Genomic DNA, 20183 nt, shown 5'->3' on the forward strand with positions numbered 1-20183 from the left:
AGTGCAGTGGCACGATCTTGGCTCACCACAACCTCTGCCTCCCAGGTTCAAGCTATTCTCCTGCCTCAGCCTCCCAAATAGCTTGGACTACAGGCGCCCGTCACCATGCCCGGCTAGTTTTTGTATTTTTAGTAGAGACGGGGTTTCACCATGTTGGCCAGGCTGGTCTCTAAATCTTGACCTTGTGATCCTCCCGCCTCAGCCTCCCAAAGGGCTGGGATTACAGGCGTGAGCCACCACCTCAGCCTACTGTTTACTTCTTGACTGCCTCTTGTACCCACCAAGAGGGCAGGGAACTTATCCATCCGTTCGCAACTCTGACCTTGGCCACCAAGTAGCCAAAAAGTGTTTTTCTAGAAAGAATAGATTGATTGAACAACTGCCTGTAAGATCTGAAATGCCACCTACTACCTGGCCGAGCATCCAGAGTACTAAGTCATCAGCCACCTGCAGGTGCTCAGGGAGCTCATGTGCATTTGCTAAGCTCGCAGTTCCAAGCCCTGCCCCAGGCCGGTCAAGAACCCCAAGGAAGCAGGAGGAATAGCCCCTCCCTTCAAAAGCCTGAAAGTCTATGAGGGATCATAAAGCACCCAGTGTTTACCTGGCAACCCACAAACAAATGCGGAGGAGAGATCTCAGATTGCATCGCTGACACCCAGGCTGGAGGCAGTGTCCAAATGGGCCTCATAAAACTGCGTACTGGCAAACGCCCTCTGATACAGCTTCTTATGACTTTGCAATCCTACCTGTTCTCCAAGATGAAACGGTTGCAGCTCACACCTGCTCCTGCCTCCTCCCGTGGGGACTTTGTTTTCAGAGGCAGTTAAAAGTCTAAATGGGCAGGCGGTGACCGCCTCTTTCCCCTTCCCTACTTCAGCATCTCTGAGCCACACACACGGCAAGCGACTTACCCACTAGGAGTTTGACGTCTCGGACTGTGAAATCAGGGTCAGGCATCCTGGGAAAAGAGGAGCACAGACGTTTGGTGAGAGGCCAGAAACAGCAGAGCTAGACTCTACCCTGGGCCCGGGGGGAAGCCATTTTTCCAAGAGAGGCCCTTTGCCCTCGGTTTGGGAACTCAAAATGAGACCATCCAGAGGGAGGCAAGTAGACCAGTTGATGCCTGCAGGGAGGGTCACCCCAGAACCACTGAGGCCCTTCCCTACCCTAAGAGGCAACTCAAACCTGAACCTCAGCAGAGGTTGGGACAACCACTGTCCACCCCATTTTTCCAGGGAAGCCGGAAGTGCAGGGTCAAAAGTAAAGGCCAGGGCTAGACATTCAAACGCCTGCTTTCTTTTAGGGTGGGTAGTCCTCTCTAGGTCTCTTTCTCCCTCTAGAAAATACTCTCCATAAGGAGTTGTATGCAAACTGGGACAGACCCCTTTAAGCTCAGAGGGAAAAAAAGACACGCATTGTACCAGTTCCAGGGATGTGGTAATACGGGCTACAATTCACTATTAATTAACCATGATGCCCAAGGTTTAAATCCTACTCGTAGGAATGGACTCTTGAGCAAGTCTGGGAGCAGATGCTGGAGAGAGGCTGCCTGGAACGACACCCCAAGCCTCCTCCCCTACACCTGCCCAAGGGGCACAAACCTGTTCTTCCAGCCTGCCTCCCAGACCTCTCCCCCACCTGGAGCTCTGACAGATCTCAGTGAATGAAAACAGACATAGTGCAGGGGCAGGCTGCGGGGCAGGCAAAGAAAGGGGAGACACTGGCACCCCAGGAAACACACATAGTGGGAATCTGCGTAAGAAACATGTATCTAGGTGCCCTGGGTCTGGGCTTAGAGACTGGCTAGTCCCTTTGCAGTTCAGGCTCTACCTCAGTCTCCTGATCTGGAGCAAGGGGAAGGAGGAGAGGTACAGTTCTCTGCAGGAGGTCACTGAGTGTAACTGGGGTGGGTCAGGGGAAAAAGTCAACACTGCTTAATTACCCTATGTCCTCTCTCTGCCCAAAGTCCCTGCAAAAGACCAGTCTTTGGAGAGTGTTTCCCCTTTGTTAGGCCTTGAACAAGGAGATGCTGTTCCCAGATCATGAAAAAAGATCCTTCTCAGTGATGAGAGGTGGGAAGAGGGTGGAAGAAATCCATCCCAAGCTATAAAGTATGTTAGGGAGGAAGACGGGGGAAGGAGCGATTAGTTTCAGCAACTTACTTAATTCCCAGTCCATCCTTTTCTCGAAATATCAGGGGAACCCTGAGAGCTTCTCTCTGTACGTACTCATAGTTGAAATCTGTTTGGATATTTGAATTAAAACAAGTTGGTTAAGTCACGAAGGAGCAAATGAACCGGGATCTGTTGGTTAGGGGAAGAAAACTGATGGACGAAGGGGCAGGGGGTCCAGGAGATGCAGGCACCAGCTGTACAGCAAAAGCTCCTTGGAAAATGATCGGGAAATGGATTAGGCAAAGCCCAAGAGAAGCCATGCCAGCGATCAGCTCCTCTGCCTACTCAGTCAGTCATTCTCGGCACGCCCCACCGGTCCAAACTTGTCAACCAACAGCCCAAAGCCAGCGAGGGTTGGGGAGGAAGACTCAAAAGAGCCCCGCACAAAAAGAGCCCCAGCCATTGCTGAGAAAGAGGGATAGACAGAGACACGCATCCCAAGCCGCGCTCAGAAAGTAAAGGGACTGCAAAATTGAAGAATGCCACCTGGGAGGATCTGAAGGCCCAGAGAGGAGGCTGGGAGGAGGGCCCTCATTGTAGCTGAGCATCAGTGAAAATCTTATTGTAATATCCTGCATAGTGAAGGGGAGGGGGGAAAAGCCGGTTTCCCTGGAAACTGTGTATTTGGTGCCAAAATAACTAGGGAACTGGGCACAGCTTTGTTGTCTTAAGAGTGAAATTCTGCTGTAGCCATCACAGTCCTTGCTTCAGCTGGATAACCGGGAGGGAGGCTCCCCAGGGGAAGGCTCTGTAAAGGGGGCATAGCAAGACCCAAGGAAAATTCACGGGCTCGCTCTCTCTCTGGGGTTTTTCTAGTACAGTCCCCAAATCCTTACCCAAAGTCCTGGAGGATGAAGGAGGCCTCTAATTTCTGTCTTTCCCCAATTCTGAAACCAGTGAATCTGACCCAACCATACACCCTTGAATATGAAGGTGATGGGGCTTGAGATAAATTCTCACATCCCCCAAATCCGCAGGTAACTAAAGTAATCCACAAGGTAAGAAGGCCTCTCCGACCGTCGGAAGGGAGACAGAAGAGGCCTCAGGCCACTGAAGCTGCTAGCCCAGGGAAACAGTTCACAGGGCAGCCTTGGGGGAGGAGGAGGCCAAGACAACTCCCCTCCGAAGAGAGACAGAGAACAAAACCCAAAGCCGGGGAAAGCCCTGACCTCAGCAGCTCAGATCCCCAGGGGCTCACAGTGAATGGGGATTCCTAAGGATTTAAAGGAAGAGAAGTTTAAGAAGCTTCTATTTTGAATCCAGGCTAAGGGCTCCTGTTTCTCAGCTCCTCCCTCAAGTTTTGGGGCCAGATCTGAATTAAAGAGCAAAGCCTTGGGCCCTCCCCTTTGAAAGATGCCGGGACAGCAGATCTAAGGATAGGCGTTAGCTCTCCCTGCCTGGAATACCGGCCCTCAGACCCACCCACCCAAAGCACCCCATCCCCCAGGGTCAGCTTCAACTTCCTCAAATGAGCCTGAGAAAAAGCTCTGAAATCCTGGGCTGAGAATTCCTCCCAAATGACTAGGAAGTTTGCATATTGTTTGCACGTAGGATCCGCCAAACGACTCAACTCAGTAAAAATGGGGGAAGAAAGGAGAGGAATTAAAATTCCACTTATGCAGAGAAAATTTAAATCAGCTGGGACTAGCACCCTGCTCTAGGACCAGGCAGGCTGGGAGAAGTTTCTTCTTCCCTCCCCCAACAACTACCCCTCACCACCAGAGCCCAGTGCCCCAGGAGGCGATGGGCACAAAAGAGAAATCACAAAACTGCAAAGCTGGGAGTCTCTTCTGAGAGCTAACCCCACAGCCACAGCCACTCAACCAGAACCTGGAGGAGGGAAGCAGGCACTCCAGGTTATCAGCTCACTGAGGGATGGAAGGGTTTTCCAACAGGCGTGGGGGGAACAAAATAGAAACTCTGTAACTTAAAGGAAACTGAAATATCTGAAAAGGAGAAATGAGTGAAGGGCCTAGGAAAGCTAGGTAGGGCATGTTCAAAACCCCAATCCCGCAGGCAATGCTAGGTTCCTAAACCAGGAGCCACACTGGCTGCAAGCTGGGAAGGCCAGGGCTCTGGAGGCCTCAGAGGCAACCCAGGGCATCACCTTAACATCTGGAGGGTGACCCCCACCACCCTCGTAGTAGGAGAGCCAGGGAGAAACCCAGGCCATGAAGGTCTTCAAAACCCTGGAGGCATCCCCAAATTTCGCTCTCAACTGGGTGGGCCTACAAGGAACAGAGCTCTCCAAGTCTCAGGCCTGGAAGAAGACCCATTTCCTCACTTCAAACTGCCAGGGGACAGGGATCTCCCCCAGAAGCCCGAAGGGAAGTCACCCTCTGACCCCAGCTCCTGGCTTCAACCTGTCAAGGCTGTAGCACTAGACAGCTCGGGCCCAGGTGGGGGTTCAGGTCAACAGCTTCAGGGCGCATGAGGTCCCTGATCCAATCTGGCAGAGCCCACGCGGGAATGCGGCTCTGCAGACCCCAGGCCTAAGGGGGCATCATCCTGAACACCCGACGCGCCCCGATCACCAGTTCCTCACTGGCAGTCCCCGAGCGGGAACGGGATTGGGAAGGCTTCAGGCCTGGGGGGCCTCACCCCGATGCCCCAGGGGCGACCCGAACCCTGTTCCAGTCAGGCGGCGGCACCTCAGGCAGCGCAGGGAGCGCGACCGGCTCGGGGAGGGGGAGGACGCGGCGCTCCCGCCCTCCCTCGGTCCGCCTGTCCATCCCCAGGTCCCTCTGTCCGCCGGCCCCCTGGTTCTGCCCACCCTGGGGCTGGTGGTGGGCGCGGGCCAGGCCTAGGCCCATGCCCGGCCCCCCTTACTGCCTGCCCTCCTCCCTCGCCACCCCACCCCACCCCCCCAGTGCTCGGCCTCGTTTCGTCACCGGATCCCCTGGAATGGGGGACGCGGGCGCGAAATACGAACCCAGCCACCGGCAGCTCCCTCCCCACGTGCGCTCGGCCCGCAGCGCAGAAGGCGGCCCGGGGAGGGGGCGCCTCACCTTTGCCCTCCATGGCGTGCACGAAGTCCCCCTGGTACAGCTGGCTGCGAAGCTTCTCCTCCAGGCTGAAGCCGCGGACGCTGACGATCTCCTCCACGTCCGACAAGTCTTCGTTCTCGTCGTATCGCTGGCGGTCAATCGGGCGCTGCGAGGACCCAAACCAGAGAGCCCGGGACATTACTGGGGGGGCTGGAGGTCGCCTCTCAACCTGGGCCAGCACTAACAGGTGCAGCAGCCGCGCGCCCCCTGCACCCCACCATTGCAACCTAAGCAACTTTGCGCAATTGCCAAAGATGCTGAAAAGCAGGACAAGGAGAGGGGCCCGCACCCCGGGGGTCCAGCTGCGCTCCACACGGGGTACTCCCCCCGGTGTCTTTGGAAGCCATTGAAGGGACATCTGGGGGCCCTCCCCTGCCCCCCGCCCCCGAAATGTGTTGGGCTTTGCCCACTCGGCCGGGAGCCTGGTTATGTAACCCGCGAAAGGGGCTCCGGACACGGGCTGGCGGGGCAAATGTAGGCCCCAGGAGGAGCCGCGGCGGCGCCCGGCTCGGCGGTAACAGCAGCCCCGGCGGCCGCGGCGGCAGAGCCGGGAAGCCGGAACCGGGGGCCGGCAGCGTTTCTAAAGCTGGAGCCGCCCCCGAGCTACCGGTGAAGCTGGAAAGCTGAAATGGAAGGGCTGAGACCCCAGCCGCCCCCGCCGCCCGCCCGCCAGTGCAAGAAGAGGAGGTGGGGGGAGGAGGATCGGGGCTTGGGAGGGGGAGAGGCAGACGGCCCGCCACAAAGCTCCGATCGGAGACCCCAAAACGCACCAGCAGCTGCCTCATCTCCCCACAAGCGCGCGCGCACACTCACTTCCTAAGGAGACTCCCCCACCACTCCCCGCATCCCCCTGCCTCCTCCCTCCACCACCCAGCGCCCGGCCCCGCAGCCCCCCAGATTCCGGGCGAACCCCGAGCCCGCTCAGCCCCCCCTCCACGCCTTTCCCCGATACCACCTCCCCACTTAAGTGTCTGAGACTCTAAGCCTCACAAGGGGCTGGAGGAGTAAGCAGCTTGCTTCCTTTTGCATGCAATTTATTATATTTTTTTTCCCGGTCCTCTTGCAAAATACAGAAAAGGAAAGAAAAGGCAGCGAGAAACAACCAAAAAAAAAAAAGATCTATCATATGCCAGATACAGATTTGGAAAAAAAAAAAAAAAAAGCTACACACCAATCTTCTTCCAGAGTCTTTCTCTGCCTCCATTTTTTTAGGAGAGTTCACCAATTAATTGTCAACACTCCTGCCCCCTGCATTTTGGCCGAGGGGGGAAGGAGGGAAGACCAAAGAAAACAAACCAAAAAATAAATAAATAAAGCAAGCCAGAGCCGAGATCTACAAAGTTTTGCACCAACACTTAGGCAGATCCGTTTGCAAAGTCCTAGGAAACCATTTTCAGCAGTTGTGGGGGGGGGAGGCGTCGACGTCATAATCCCCGGAACGTAAACATTGTTGCCGATCGCGCTCGGAGCCCGCGGCCGGGCTAGTGGGGGGGCTCTCGGCCCGGGCTTGGGGGGGTGGGGACGGCGGCCCGAGGAGGTGTGGGGCGGGGAGGGAGCCCGGGAGGCACCGGGCGCCGTTAGCGCCCTGGCATCGCTGTTTTGTTGTTGGGTCACGAGTGCGCCTCTGCACGCAGGCGCCGCCGCCGCCCGGGAGTTGTGTGCAGAGCTGACTTTTGGAGGGCCGAGTTGCAGGCGGCGGGCGCATCCCGGAGATGGCGGGGCAGGGAGGGAGGGAAGGAGGAGGGGGCGGGGAGGGAGGTGCAGATTTGCACGGCTGGCCTCAGCGGGAGGCGCGGAAATGCAAGCTGAGCATGCTGGCGTGAAAGCCCCCGGGGCCTGGCACCCCCAAAAACGACCCCCCACCTCCGTTCCTGCCCCTGTTGCCCAGGGCTACCCCTCTTCCTCTTCTTTCATCCATCCCTCCCCCAACATTACCTGTGTGGCCGACTCAAATTCATAGCATTTTGTATATATAATTGTTTCCTTTTTTTGCTTTTCTGCTGCATGTCTTTTTCGTGAGGGGTGATCCTCTGCAGATCCCCCCATTTGCGGACCTGCCATATGGAGGAGGCATTTGTGGGGCTCAGAAGGAAATTAGCTCGGCTCCATACCTATAAGGACTGCCTAACTTTTAAACTCCCGGCACTCAAAAGATGTGGACACACACACGTACAGGAAATACAGCCAGACCAGAGCCTTTGCAGACCGCAGCTGACCGGAAGACGTTGCCTTTCATTCATTCATTCTGCACGCCTCTGTGGAGTCCTTTACTAGGCGACCAGCCCTGAGACAGAAGTTGGACATTTTTTAAAGGTTCTTGCGCTCAGCAAGGGGAGCAGATAGATACTCAGGAGCGAAAGACGAAGAGAATTGGATCTGGCGCCTCCTAACGCAGCCCGCACAGGAGCGAAGGGTAAGCCCTTGTTGGCCATTTATAGGAGAAAAGTCGGTGGAAAGGTGCATGGTGCTCTGGGATGGGTGGGGGGAACTCTGGTGCCCCTTAATTAATCCTATAGGGCTTCTTAGCGGAGGTATCGGCACCCTCCATACATGGGTGTCATTAGGTTCCTGTCCACTTACTAATGTTTTTGACTACCCCGGCACTGGTCCTGGGTTGCCTTGTCCTCACTTCATGAGCAACAGTCAGGTGGACTGGGCTTGAGAAAAGCTGGCCCTAAACATTCCTCCAGCCCCAGCTGCGGCGCCCTGCTAGGCCTGATCTTGGGGGTAAAGATACTGATAAAATGACATGGCAAGAGAGCGACAATAAAGGGACATTGTAGATCGTAGGCTTTGAGCCTGACATTTTATTTCTGCCATTAACCCTGTGGGATAGTTGGAGCAGGTCATTTTGCACATGGGAAAACTGAAGCTTAGAGAAATTATGAATCTGAATGATTGCCGTGCTCCCGTATGGTCCCCAGGCTATCAGACAGACCTGTGGGGAGGACGTGGCTTCCCCACCGGGAGATTGGATGTCACTGTCAGCATCCTATTGGCCATCCTAAGAGACAGCTTCCCCCTCACTCACCTTAAAAGTTTCCTGTCCTATCTGTCTGTAGTCTTTCCCACCCACCCCCAAAGGCTACTCTTTGAAGTTTGTTTTCATTCATGTTCACTAGCTGTAAAAATCTTCTAAGCAGGGATGAGGCTGGGAAACATCAAAATTTGTTTCCCAACTGAAATCGCCCACATTGGCTACTGCGTCCAATCAGTAGCCCTTAGTGTGAGTGCTGCGGGTTCTGCCTTCAGTCCGTCCAGAACCATGGACCATTTTATTTGTTCCTGTCTGTCTCACAAGAACCCTTTAAGGGAAATCGTCTTGTTCGTTCCTATCTTGCAAAGGAGGAAATTAGGACTAAGAAAAGCAAAGCCACTCACCCAGGATCACAAAGCGTGTATGTGCCGCTGCCAGGGCTCACACTGGAGCCTGGCTTGGCCGTCACGTGCTCTTTTTTTTTTTTTTTTTAGTAACTTACCAGTCTCACTACTGCCCCATAATGAAATAAACATGTTCAAAGGAGGCTGCATGGGCTGGAGAGTGATGCAAAGTGAATTAAGTGAAATAAGGCAAAAAATATATATATATATGTATATATATAGAATGCTTGATCTAATTAATTCTTTTTTCTCCCTGAGGCCCTTCTTTCTCTCCAAGTGGCCTCATGGTGGCCTCAAAAGCTGGCATCAGAAAAAGCTCCAATGGCAGCCACCTTAGTGTAAAAAGTTGTTACAGTTAAGTCATCTATCACCTCCATGAGGAGTTCCTGGCCTGTCAGAGTGGAAGGGGCTGGGTAGTCACCTAATTTAATCCCCTCCCTTTACAAACCTCGAGGAAACCACAAATACGAGAAAAGAATGGGCCAGCCAGGGGTTTGTTCCCCTTGGCCTCCCGCAGAATGCCTGTCCTGCCACCAGGTCCTAAGTGGCCACTCAATAAATGTTGGGCCCTTGATGAATCACCTTCCCCCTCGATATTTGCATTTTCTCTTTATCAGTAATTGGCAGATGAAAGGCTTTGTCCTCCAGTTGAAAGAATTCCAAGCATTTGCTCAAAGCGGGGGAGGAGGTTATTTTGGACCAAAGGGGGAAGGGCCAAGACCCTGGAGCTCCCAGTGTTGGCTAATTGTCCCAGAGAAGTGGAGAGTAGGTGAGGGAATAGAGAAGGTGAAGGTGCTTATCCCAGAGATGTACTTTTTCTTGCAGGAAAACACCAGGCCGGTTGTATTGGAAACATAATAATGATTTCCTGGACCCTCCTGCTCGATCCTACAAAAGACCCAGTCAAATCCTGCCTGAGTTACCCCCATTCATTCTTCATTCATCAAAGGCTGATTGAGCAACTCTGTGCCCAAAGACAGAGCGGCTAGAGAAAACAAGAAGAAAACAAGATGCAGCTCCGATTGGGGCATACTCGGGGCTGGGTAGGATGATGGACCTGCATCTTCCCAAGGAAAGGGCGGACACTGGATGGAGCTCTCAGAAACCAGAATCTTGTTAAGAAATTGACGTTGTTCTCATATTCATACATGATTATCATAGCTCCTGATTTTTTTTTTTTTAAGAGAGGGTCTTGCTGTGTTGCCCAGGCTGGAGTGCAGTGACACAATCTCAGATCACTGCAGCCTCCAGCTCCTGGACTCAAGCAATGCTTTCACCTTAGCCTCCCAAGTAGCTGAGACTACAGGAGTGCACCACCATGCCCAGCTAATTTTTGCATTCTTGGTAGAGACAGAGTTTTGCCGTGTTACCCAGGCTGGTCTCCAACTCCTAGGCTCAAGCGAGCCTCCTGCCTCGGCCTCCCAAACCGCTGAGATTACAGCCGTGAGCCACCACACTTGGCCCTGTTTTGTTTTAATTTAGGGATATCAAATCATTCCATATCAGCATATATAATTACCTTATTCTTTTTAATGATTTCACAGCATTTCATTGGGCAGATACATGATGCAAGAATGATTTAATTAGTTCCCTTTTAGATGGTTTTCAGTCTTTCTATTGCAAACAGAGCTATAAGGGATTGCAGCTTTGCGTTTGAGTCTGTCAGTAGAATATATATCTGAAAGTGAATGTCCGCGTCTCAGGATTCCTACCCTATCACCAATTATTTGTCCTTGAGAAGTTTATTTGTAAGATCTGAGCAGGTGGGACAACCTCAAATCCAACTGGTATCCCCAGGAGTCTATGCAGTGCCATGCTCTTGGCAGGCACTCAGAGAGAGTGGTTTAAGGGCTAACACTGCAAGTGTTCACACTGTAACCAGATGGCCTCTTCTAGGAAACCTTTGCTGATATCCTTGGCCCCCTTTCTCCATGAACCCTTCATTCATTCCACAAACATCATGGAAGGTTGATTAGGGGGAGCCTGCATCGAATCAGCCCCTTAGGTGTATATAGCCTGGTAGGTCAGTTAAAACAAATTCCGGAAAGCACTCTAAGGCTGCGCTGTCTCATGGGATACACTAGCTACATACAGCTACTTAAATTTAATTAAAATAAAATGTAAAATTCAGCTCCTTAATCCCAGTACCTACATTTGAAGGGGCTAGAAGTGACAGCACTGAACGGTGCAAACATAGAATGTCCCTATCATTGGCCGGGCGCGGTGGCTCATGCCTATAATCCCAGCATTTTGGAAGGCTGAGGCAGGTGGATCACCTGAGGTCAGGAGTTCAAGACCAGCCTGGCCAACATGATGAAACCCCCGTCTATATTAAAAATACAAAAATTAGACGAGCACGGTGGTGTGCACCTGTAATCCCAGCAACTCAGGAGGCTGAGGCAGCAGAATTGCTTGAACCCAGGAGCCAGAGGTTGCAATGAGCTGAGATTGCACCACCGCACCCAAGCCTGGGCGACAGAGGGCGACTCTGTCTCAAAAAAAAAAAAAAGGAAAAAATAAATATCTTGAATATCTCTATCATCTTCTATGGGACAGCCCTGAAGGGAGGCTTGGCATAGTGGGCAACCCTGTGGGCTCTGGATTCCTATAAGCACTGGGTTCGAATCCTATTGTTATTTCCTAGCTATAAAATTTGGCCAAGCAACTTAACCTGTCTTTGAGCCTCAGCCATAAAGGTGGGGAATTACAGCCCCTCATGGAGATTTGGCAAGGATTCAAAGGTACTGCAAATGTGAGGGGCTTTGCACAAAGTCATAGTAATATTTTAAAAAATTGAGAGTGAAGCCAGGCGCAGTGGCTCATGCCTATAATCCCAGAACTTTGGGAGGCCAAAGTGGACAGATCACCTGAGCTCAGGAGTTCGAGACCAGCTTGGGCAACATGATAAAACCCTGTCTTTACTAAAAATACAAAAATTAGCGGGGCATGGTGGTGCGCACCTGTAGTCCCAGCTGCCCAGGACGTGAGGCGAAAGAATCGTTTGAACCCAGGAGGCAGAGGTTGCAGTGAGCCAAGATCATGTTATTGCACTCCAGCCTGGGTGACATCCCAAGAGTCCGTCTCCAAACCAAAGCAAAACAAGATGCAGAATACTAATAATACTAAGTTGTGCTGACCACGTAGGTAAACCAAAAGGGATATATCTGTGTTTACAGATATATCCTACATGCATTTAGTTTGTTTTTGAGACGGAGTCTCGCTATAACACCCAGGCTGGAGTGCAGTGGCACAATCTCGGCCCACTGCAACCTCTACCTCCCCGGTTCAAGCAATTCTCCTGCCTCAGCCTCCCAAGTAGTTGGGAATACAGGTGCGTGCCACCACGCCCGGCTAATTTTTGGGTTTTTAGTAGAGACAGGGTTTCACCATACTGGCCAGGCAGGTCTCAAACTCCTAACCTCAGGCGATCCACACACCTCAGCCTCCCAAACTGCTGGGACTATAGGCGTGAGCCACTACTCCCGGCCCATACATTCTTTAGTATGCACAGAAATTCCTTTGGAAAGATCAAAAAATGAGAAAACTGGGAAGAGAAGAAAGCCTATTCTTTGGTAAAGTGACATTTTTACCATATGTGTACATGAATGGTGCCTGATTTTAAACCTTATTGACTTAATCTCATTTTAGATGCTGAAGTACCTCTTGAATTTTGTGCTGCAGAGATATAGTACCTACTCAAAAATGAATTCCATTCTATTCCTTTTTTTAAGTCTACAAGATTCAAAATCAGGCAAATCTAAACCAAAACTAAGTAAGTATTCTTTTTTTTTTTTTTTTTTTTTTTTTTTTGAGACCGGGTCTTGCTCTGTCACCCAGGCTCTGGTGTGCAGTGGTGCAATCACAGCTTACTGTTGCCTCCACCTCCCCCGCTCAGGCAGTGTTCCCTCAGACTCCCAAGTAGCTGGGACTTGCAGGCATGCAAGACCAGGCCCAGCTAATTTGGGTATTTTTTGTAGAGACACTGTTTTGCCATGTTACCCAGGCTGTTCTCAAACTCCTGAGGTCAAGTGATCTGCCCCTCAGCCTCCCAAAGTAGGGGATTACAGGCTACATATTCTTTAGCTATAGATACATAAGTCGCAAAACAGGAATAAAAGCAAGGAATGATTAACACAAAATGGTGCAAAAGACCATTCAGGAAAGGAATGTGAACAGAGACACTAGTGATTTCTATTTCTTAATCCACCTGCTGGGCATCTGACACTGTTCCTTAAAGTATAGTTAAATATTTTTCAGATTCTATTGTATTTATGAAATATTCCACAATGTTTTCTTTTTTTTTTTTTTTTTTCTTTTTTTTTTTTTTTGAAATGGAGTCTTGCTCTATCGCCCAGGCTGGAGTGCGGTGACATGATCTCAGCTCACTGCAACCTCTGCCTCCCGGGTTCAAGCGATTCTCCTGCCTCAGCCTCCTGAGTAGCTGGGACTACAGGCACAGGCCGCCACACCCAGCTGATTTTTGTATTTTTTTGTAGAGACAGAGTTTTGCCATGTTGGTCGGGCTGGTCTCAAACTTCTGAGCTGTAATCCCAGCTACTCAGGAGGTAAAGACAGGAGAATCACTTGAACCCGGGAGGCAGAGGTTGCAGTGATCCGAGATTACGCCATTACACCCCAGCCTGGGCAACAAGAGCGAAATTTCGTCTCAAAAGAAAAAAAAAGAAAAAGAAAAAAGTATTATTTAAGTGCTACATAAATCTGAGAGTTGTGATAGAAAGTTCAAGATTGGGGCCGGGCACGGTGGCTCAAGCCTGTAATCCCAGCACTTTGGGAGGCCGAGACGGGCGGATCACGAGGTCAGGAGATCGAGACCATCTGGCTAACCCAGTGAAACCCCGTCTCTCCTAAAAAATACAAAAAACTAGCCGGGCGAGGTGGCGGGCGCCTGTAGTCCCAGCTACTCGGGAGGCTGAGGCAGGAGAATGGCGTAAACCCGGGAGGCGGAGCTTGCAGTGAGCTGAGATGGGGCCACTGCACTCCAGCCTGGGCGACAGAGCGAGACTCCGTCTCAAAAAAAAAAAAAAAAAGAACAAGATTGGTTTTTTAAAAGTCACAGAATAAAGTGTATATTATGACCCATTTATGTCAAAACAAGCTATTTATAGTGATATTTGTATATATATGTGTGGGCCCCCCCCCAAAAAAAAAAAAAAAAAGGATAAGAAAGAGACTGGGCCCGGGCGCGGTGGCTCAAGCCTGTAATCCCAGCACTTTGGGAGGCCGAGACGGGCGGATCACGAGGTCAGGAGATCGAGACCATCCTGGCTAATACGGCGAAACCCCGTCTCTACTAAAAATACAAAAAAACTAGCCGGGCGAGGTGGCGGGCGCCTGTAGTCCCAGCTACTCGGGAGGCTGAGGCAGGAGAATGGCGTAAACCCGGGAGGCGGAGCTTGCAGTGAGCTGAGATCCGGCCACTGCACTCCAGCCTGGGCGACAGAGCGAGACTCCGTCTCAAAAAAAAAAAAAAAAAAAAAAAGAAAGAGACTGGGCGCAGTGGCTCACTCCTGTAATCCTAGCACCTTGGGAGGCTGAGGCAGGTGGATCATCTGAGGTCAGGAGTTCGAGACCAGTCTGGCCAACATGGTGAAATCCCGTCTCTACTAAACATACAAAAATTAGCTGGGCGTGGTGGCACTCACCTGTAATCTCAGCTACTTGGGGGTCTGAGGAAGGAGAATCCCTTGAACCTGGAAGGTGGAAGTTGCAATGAGCCAAGGTCATGCCACTGCACTTCAGCCTGCCAGATGGGAGCAAGACTCCATCTCAAAAAAAAAGAAAGAAAGGCTTGGAATGGCGTGGCAAACCATTACCTTTGATTCCCTCACAGGAGGGGAGAAAATTTTAAGGGGGTAAGGCCTGGCGCGGTGGCTCAAGCCTGTAATCCCAGCACTCTGGGAGGCCGAGATGGGCGGATCACGAGGTCAGGAGATCGAGACCATCCTGGCTAACACAGTGAAACCCCATCTCTACTAAAAAATACAAAAAATTAGCTGGGCGGGGTGGCGGGCGCCTGTAGTCCCAGCTAATCGGGAGGCTGAGGCAGGAGAATGGCGTGAACCCAGGAGGCGGAGGTTGTAGTGAGTCGAGATCGCGCCACTGCACTCCAGCCTGGGTGACAGAGCGAGACTCCGCCTCAAAAAAAAAAAAAAAAAAAATTTTAAGGGGGTTATACATATATATTATTTGTGTCTTTAACAACCATTCTGACCTTTTACATTTATCATATATTTCAAACATAATGAAAGGTATATAAAATAAAGAGGGCCTAGTGTGGTGGCTCACACATGTAATCCTAACATTTTGGGAGTCTCAGGCGGGCAGATCAGCTGAGGTCAGGGGTTCGAGACCAGCCTGGCCACCATGGCAAAGCCCTGTCTCTACTAAAAATACACAAATTGGCCGGGTGTGGTTACATCCGTAATCCTAGCTACTCAGGAGACTGAGACAGGAGAATCACTTGAACTCAGGAGGCAGAGGTTGCAGTGACCCGAGGTGGTGCCACTGCACTTCAGCCTGGGTGACAGAGTGAAACTCCCTCTCAAAAAAAGTTTAATTAATTAAATAAAATAAATAAATACTCGTGTATCCAGCATCCAGTGTTGGCAGATGTTACAGATTTGCCATATTTGTATGACTTTTGCAATTTAAAACAAATATTCTTTTGTTGTTGTTTTTTGAGACGGAGACTCACTGTCACCCAGATTGGAGTGCAGCGGCTGGATCCCGATTCACTGCAACCTCCGCCTCCCGGGTTCAAGTGATTCTCCTGCCTCAGCCTCTGGAGTATCTGGGATTACAGGTGTGCGCCACACAATGCCCAGCTAATATTGTATGTTTAGTAGAGACGGGGTTTCACCATGTTAGCCAGGCTGATCTCAAACTCCCGACCTCAGGTAATCCACCTACCTCCATCTCCCAAAGTGCTGGGATTATAGGCGTGAGCCACTGCGCCCAGCCACTAAAACAAATATTCTTATTTGTTTTAATCTGGGAAGACAACAGACCATACTATTTCTGTTAAAGTGATTGGGGTCTCCAGGCCGGGTGCAGTGACTCACGCCTGTAATCCCAGCACTTTGGGAGGCCAAGGTGGGTGGATCACCTGAGGTCAGGAGTTGAAGACCAGCCTGACCAACATGGTGAAACCCTGTCTCTACCAAAAAAAAAAAAAATACAAAAATACAAAAAAAAATTAGCTGGGCATGGTGGTGGGTGCCTGTAATCCCAGCTACTTGGGAGGCCGAGACAGGAGAATCCCTTGAACCTGGGAGGTGGAGGTTGCAGTGAGCTGAGATCGTGCCACTGCACTCCAGCCTGGGCGACAAGAGTGAAACTCTGTCTCAAAAAAAAAAAAAAAAAAAAAAAAAAAAACGTGATTGGGGTCTCCAAAGACCTTTTCTTTTTATTCCTCATTGTTTTGTGGATTGAGTAAAAAGACTAAGGAAGACCAAAATGTATGCATATAGACTGTCAGGCCTTGGCCATTTGGGGAAGACTTCAGTTTCTCTCTAGAATTCTTCATTTTATTTATTTAGATATGGAATCTTGCTCTGTCACCCAGGCTGGAATGCAATGCCATGATCTCGGCTTACTGCAACCTCCACCTGCCGGGTACAAGCTATTCTCCTGTCTCGGCCTCCCGAGTAGCTGGGATTACAGGTGCCCACCACCATGCCTGGCTAATTTTTGTATTTTTAGTAGAGACGGGTTTCACCATGTTGGCCAGGCTGGTCTCAAACTCCTGACCTCAGGTGATCCACCTGCCGCAGCCTCCCAAAGTGCTGGGTCTACAGGCGTGAGCCACCGCGTCCAGCAAATTCTTCATTTTATAATCTCTCTCTTCCACTGTAAGGGTTGGAAGGAACACTGGACATAACAGGTGAGTTAATTAAGGGGTTAATGCCAGGAAGAGTCATGAAAGTTGAAAGATTCTTTAAAAACTTGTCTCTTTGGGGCAGGCGCGGTGGCTCAGGCCTGTAATCCCAGCACTTTGGGAGGCTGAAGCGGGTGGATCATCTGGAGTCAGAAGTCTGAGACCAGCCTGGCCAATATGGTGAAACCCCGTCTCTACTATAAATACAAAAATTAACCGGGCATGGTGTCACGTGCCTGTAATCACAGCTACTAACGGGGCTGAGGCAGGAGGATCGCTTGTACCCGAGAGGAGGAGGTTGTGGTGAGCCGAGATCACGCCACTGCACTCCAGCCTGGGCAACAGAGCGAGACTCCGTCTCAAAAAAAAAAAAAAAAAAGAAAGAAAAGAAAAAAAAAATTGTCTCTTTGGATTGATGGACAAGCACTTTAACCAATGGAAATAAAAATCCAAGCATTACTTCATCATGCTCAATTGTCATTGGTTGACAATCCCCGAGGGAGGGCTCAGAGGGCTGGCAGTTAACCCTTTCAGGGAAAATCAGGCCTTTTGCATTTATTTTATTTGAAAGTTGAAGTAGCAACACATAAAAAGCCTACAAAAGTCCCCGGACTTTTCAAATACCACCTTTCAGTCTTAGTCCAGAAAGCAGGATTTCGCCCCACAAAGGAATAGTCAGGGACAAATTTCCTGGAGAAAAGTTTCGAACTTTTAGAATGGGGAATCCGCTGACCTTGCTGAGTAAGTGAGGTTGATTCACTTTTTGTGCTGTTGGAACAGAGACCAGTGTTGGAGATGATTCCATTAATCTTGCAAAGTGATCAGTCACTGGGAGGATTGAATTGCATTTCCTGCCTAAAGATGTAGAGACAGATGACCTTTGCTGCAGCCCTCAGACCCCCAGTTCACAGCTGGGGAGAGGATGTGTCAGCGTTTACTTTCAGGTCTCACCCTGCCCTTTGTTCAAAATTCAAACTCTTTTGTGTTTAGGCTGCTGCTGGGGTTTTTGTAGTTGTTGATGCTGCTGATTTTTTTTATAACCGCCCACATCCTGCAACTTCTGAGAAACAAACTCTATTTGGTAGAAGATAAAATCTGGAGGTGCCTCAGAGAGGGAACCAGAATAGACAGTGAATTTTGAGAGGCTATTGGGCCTTTAGGTTTTAATTACTGCCCCCACTCCTCTTTCCTGGACTCCCTAAATGCTACAGGCTGAACTGGATGGAGCCAAAAGTCCAGCAAAATGGATAACAATGCTTTGTGTTTATATGGCTCTACTACAAAAAAGCTTTTACACACATTACCTCATGGAAGAGGCACTGCTAAAGTAGAAGTATTTACATAAATGAACATTTGAAGTTCTTAAACGTAGTCAGCTGCATGACCTTGGTCAAAGTGCCCAAACTTGAGTCTCAGTTTTCTCATCTGTAAAATGGGGTCGCATGAAAGTTACCAGAGGGTCAAGGCGCGGTGGCTCATGCCTGTAATCCCAGCACTTTGGGAGGCAGAGGCAGGCAGATCACCTGAGGTCAGGAGTTTGAGACCAGCTTGGCCAACATGGGGAAGCCCCATTTCTACTAAAAATATAAAACTTAGCTGGGCATGGTGGTGCATGCCTGCAATCCCAGCTACTTGGGAGGCAGAGGCAAGATAATTGCTTGAACCTGGGAGGTGGAGGTTGCAGAGCCCAGATCGTGCCACTGCACTCCAGCCTGGGTGACAGAGCGAGATTACGTCTCAAAAAAAAAAAGAAAGAAAGAAAGAAAAATAGGCCGGGCGAGATGTCTCATGTTTGTAATTCCAGCACTTTGAGAGGCCAAGGCGGGCGGATCACCTGAGGTCGGGAGTTCAAGACTAGCCTGACCAACGTGGAGAAACCCCGTCTCTACTAAAAATACAAAGTTAGCCAGGCATGGTGGTGCATGCCTGTAATCCCAGCTACTTGGGAGGCTGAGGCAGAAGAATCCCTTGAACCCAGGAGGCGAAGGTTGCAGTGAGCCAAAATCGCACCATTACACTCCAGCCTGAGCAACAAGAGCAAAACTCCATCTCAAAAAATAATAATCATAATAATAAAGTTACCCAACAATCGAATGAGTCAATGTTCTATAACAGGACTCAATAAATGGTGTGCCTTAATTAAAATTAGGTTGACCTCCTGGACTCCAGAACCATGACAGCTAGCTGTGGATTGGGCAAATTCAGCTTTTCCCCAAGGGGAACGTCTTGGGGAAGGCTGCCTGCAATGGATGGGATTGGGTCCCCTTCCTTCTACATCCTGTCCCTCACCAGACTCCAAAGTCTGACCATGCTGAACTATTTTGAGTTCTTTGACTAAACTTGCTCTTTCCTCCTCTAGACCTTTGCCTATGCCGATCTATTCCCCCAGCCCTTCTTCCCTCCTCTTTCTCCTGGAATCTGCTTTCCTCTCTTTCTTTCCTGCCCCCTCCCAGTAATTACCACATCATCTTACTGTTGCCTATGCCCTCACCAGACTGTAAGCCCTAGGAGGGCAGTACCTGGTCTGTCTCATTCATGGATGTTGCTCTAGCAAAATGCCTGCATGTCCTCTAAAATTACTTGTGGGTTTGTTGTTGTTGTTGTTGTTGTTGTTGTTGTTTTTGAGACAGAGTCTCACTCTGTCGCCCAGGATGGAGTGCAGTGGCGCAATCTCGGCTCACTGCAACCTCTGCCTTGCCTCTGGGGTTCAAGCGATCTTCCTGCCTCAGCCTCCCAAGTAACTGGGATTACAGGCACCTGCCACCACACCCAGCTAATATTTGTATTTTTAGTAGAGACGGGGTTTTGCCGTGTTGGCCAGGCTGGAAAACATAGTTGTTGAATGGAAACCCAGCACCCCAATTCCTCCTCCCCAAGTCCCAAAACTACTCACCCTTCTGGAAATCTCGGAATAACTGCTGAAATTTTCTCTTTTCCTGAATAACCAAATTCTAACACCCTTTACAGATGGTGTCTGTGGCTTTTAACCCTCCTTGAAATGACATTCATTAATCCCACAACTATTTATTGAGTGCCTCCTTGATTCACACCAAAGCAACCTTAGGCAGGCGCTGTGGCTCATACCTGTACATTTTGGGAGGTCAAGGCGGGTGGATCCCTTGAACCCAGAGTTAGAGACCAGCCTGGGCAACATGGTGAAACCCCATCTCTACAAAACAAAAACAAAACACAGCAACCTTGGTAGGAAACCCTACTCTTCATCCCGCAGCACCTATTCATGGCAGAGAGTAGGACGATCCCCCTGGTGAGGCTGAGATGCTCTGAGATGAAGATGTTCGCTCTTATCCCCAGCCTGAAGAGAGAAAATTCTGAGATGGCTCCCTTACAAATTGAGAGCAGGTGAACACACAAAATTCTTTCTCATTCAGAACACTTCTCACAACTGTAATAGAATACTTACGGGTCCACAGTCTAACACCACTCACTTAGTAAAAGGAAAAGTCCCCGTCTAATCCCAGCACTATGGGAGGCCAAGGCAGGAGGCTCACTTGAGAGCCCAGAAGTTTGAGACCAGCCTAGGCAACATAATTAGGCCCTGTCTCTATTAAATAAAAAAAAAAAGTCTCTAACAAGACTTAACTTTGTCCGTCCTCTTCACTGTTTATTTTCAGGTCCTAGGACCCAGCTTATAAAACATACTCAACAAATGTTTGTTGAATGAAT

General features: G+C 50.1%; 1 protein-coding gene and 1 long non-coding RNA gene across 6 annotated transcripts in view; one reads left to right on the top strand and one right to left on the bottom strand.

Annotated features, from left to right (window-relative positions):
• Nucleotides 1-7282, bottom strand: part of KDM2B (lysine demethylase 2B) — a 153094-nt gene extending 145812 nt beyond the window's left edge. For 2 of the 5 annotated variants that reach the window (XM_073021164.1, XM_073021160.1), the window contains exons 1-4: nt 7157-7282; nt 5183-5327; nt 2163-2241; nt 912-958 (exon numbers count right to left, since the gene is read on the bottom strand). In XM_073021164.1, coding sequence (XP_072877265.1) covers nt 912-958; nt 2163-2241; nt 5183-5327; nt 7157-7282 — 397 coding nt within the window. Of the gene's footprint in view, nt 1-911; nt 959-2162; nt 2242-5182; nt 5328-5991; nt 6032-6392; nt 6755-7156 lie in introns of those variants that run through there. The other 3 variants (XM_073021170.1, XM_073021162.1, XM_073021163.1) reach the window with 3 other exon arrangements.
• Nucleotides 6921-10732, top strand: LOC140712806 (uncharacterized). Its single transcript, XR_012094609.1, has 2 exons — nt 6921-7634; nt 9428-10732. It is a non-coding gene; the product is annotated as an uncharacterized lncRNA (long non-coding RNA).
• Nucleotides 10733-20183: the final 9451 nt, after the last annotated feature.

This window comes from Chlorocebus sabaeus, chromosome 11 (assembly GCF_047675955.1).
Source record: "Chlorocebus sabaeus isolate Y175 chromosome 11, mChlSab1.0.hap1, whole genome shotgun sequence".
Taxonomy (NCBI): Eukaryota; Metazoa; Chordata; class Mammalia; order Primates; family Cercopithecidae; genus Chlorocebus; species Chlorocebus sabaeus.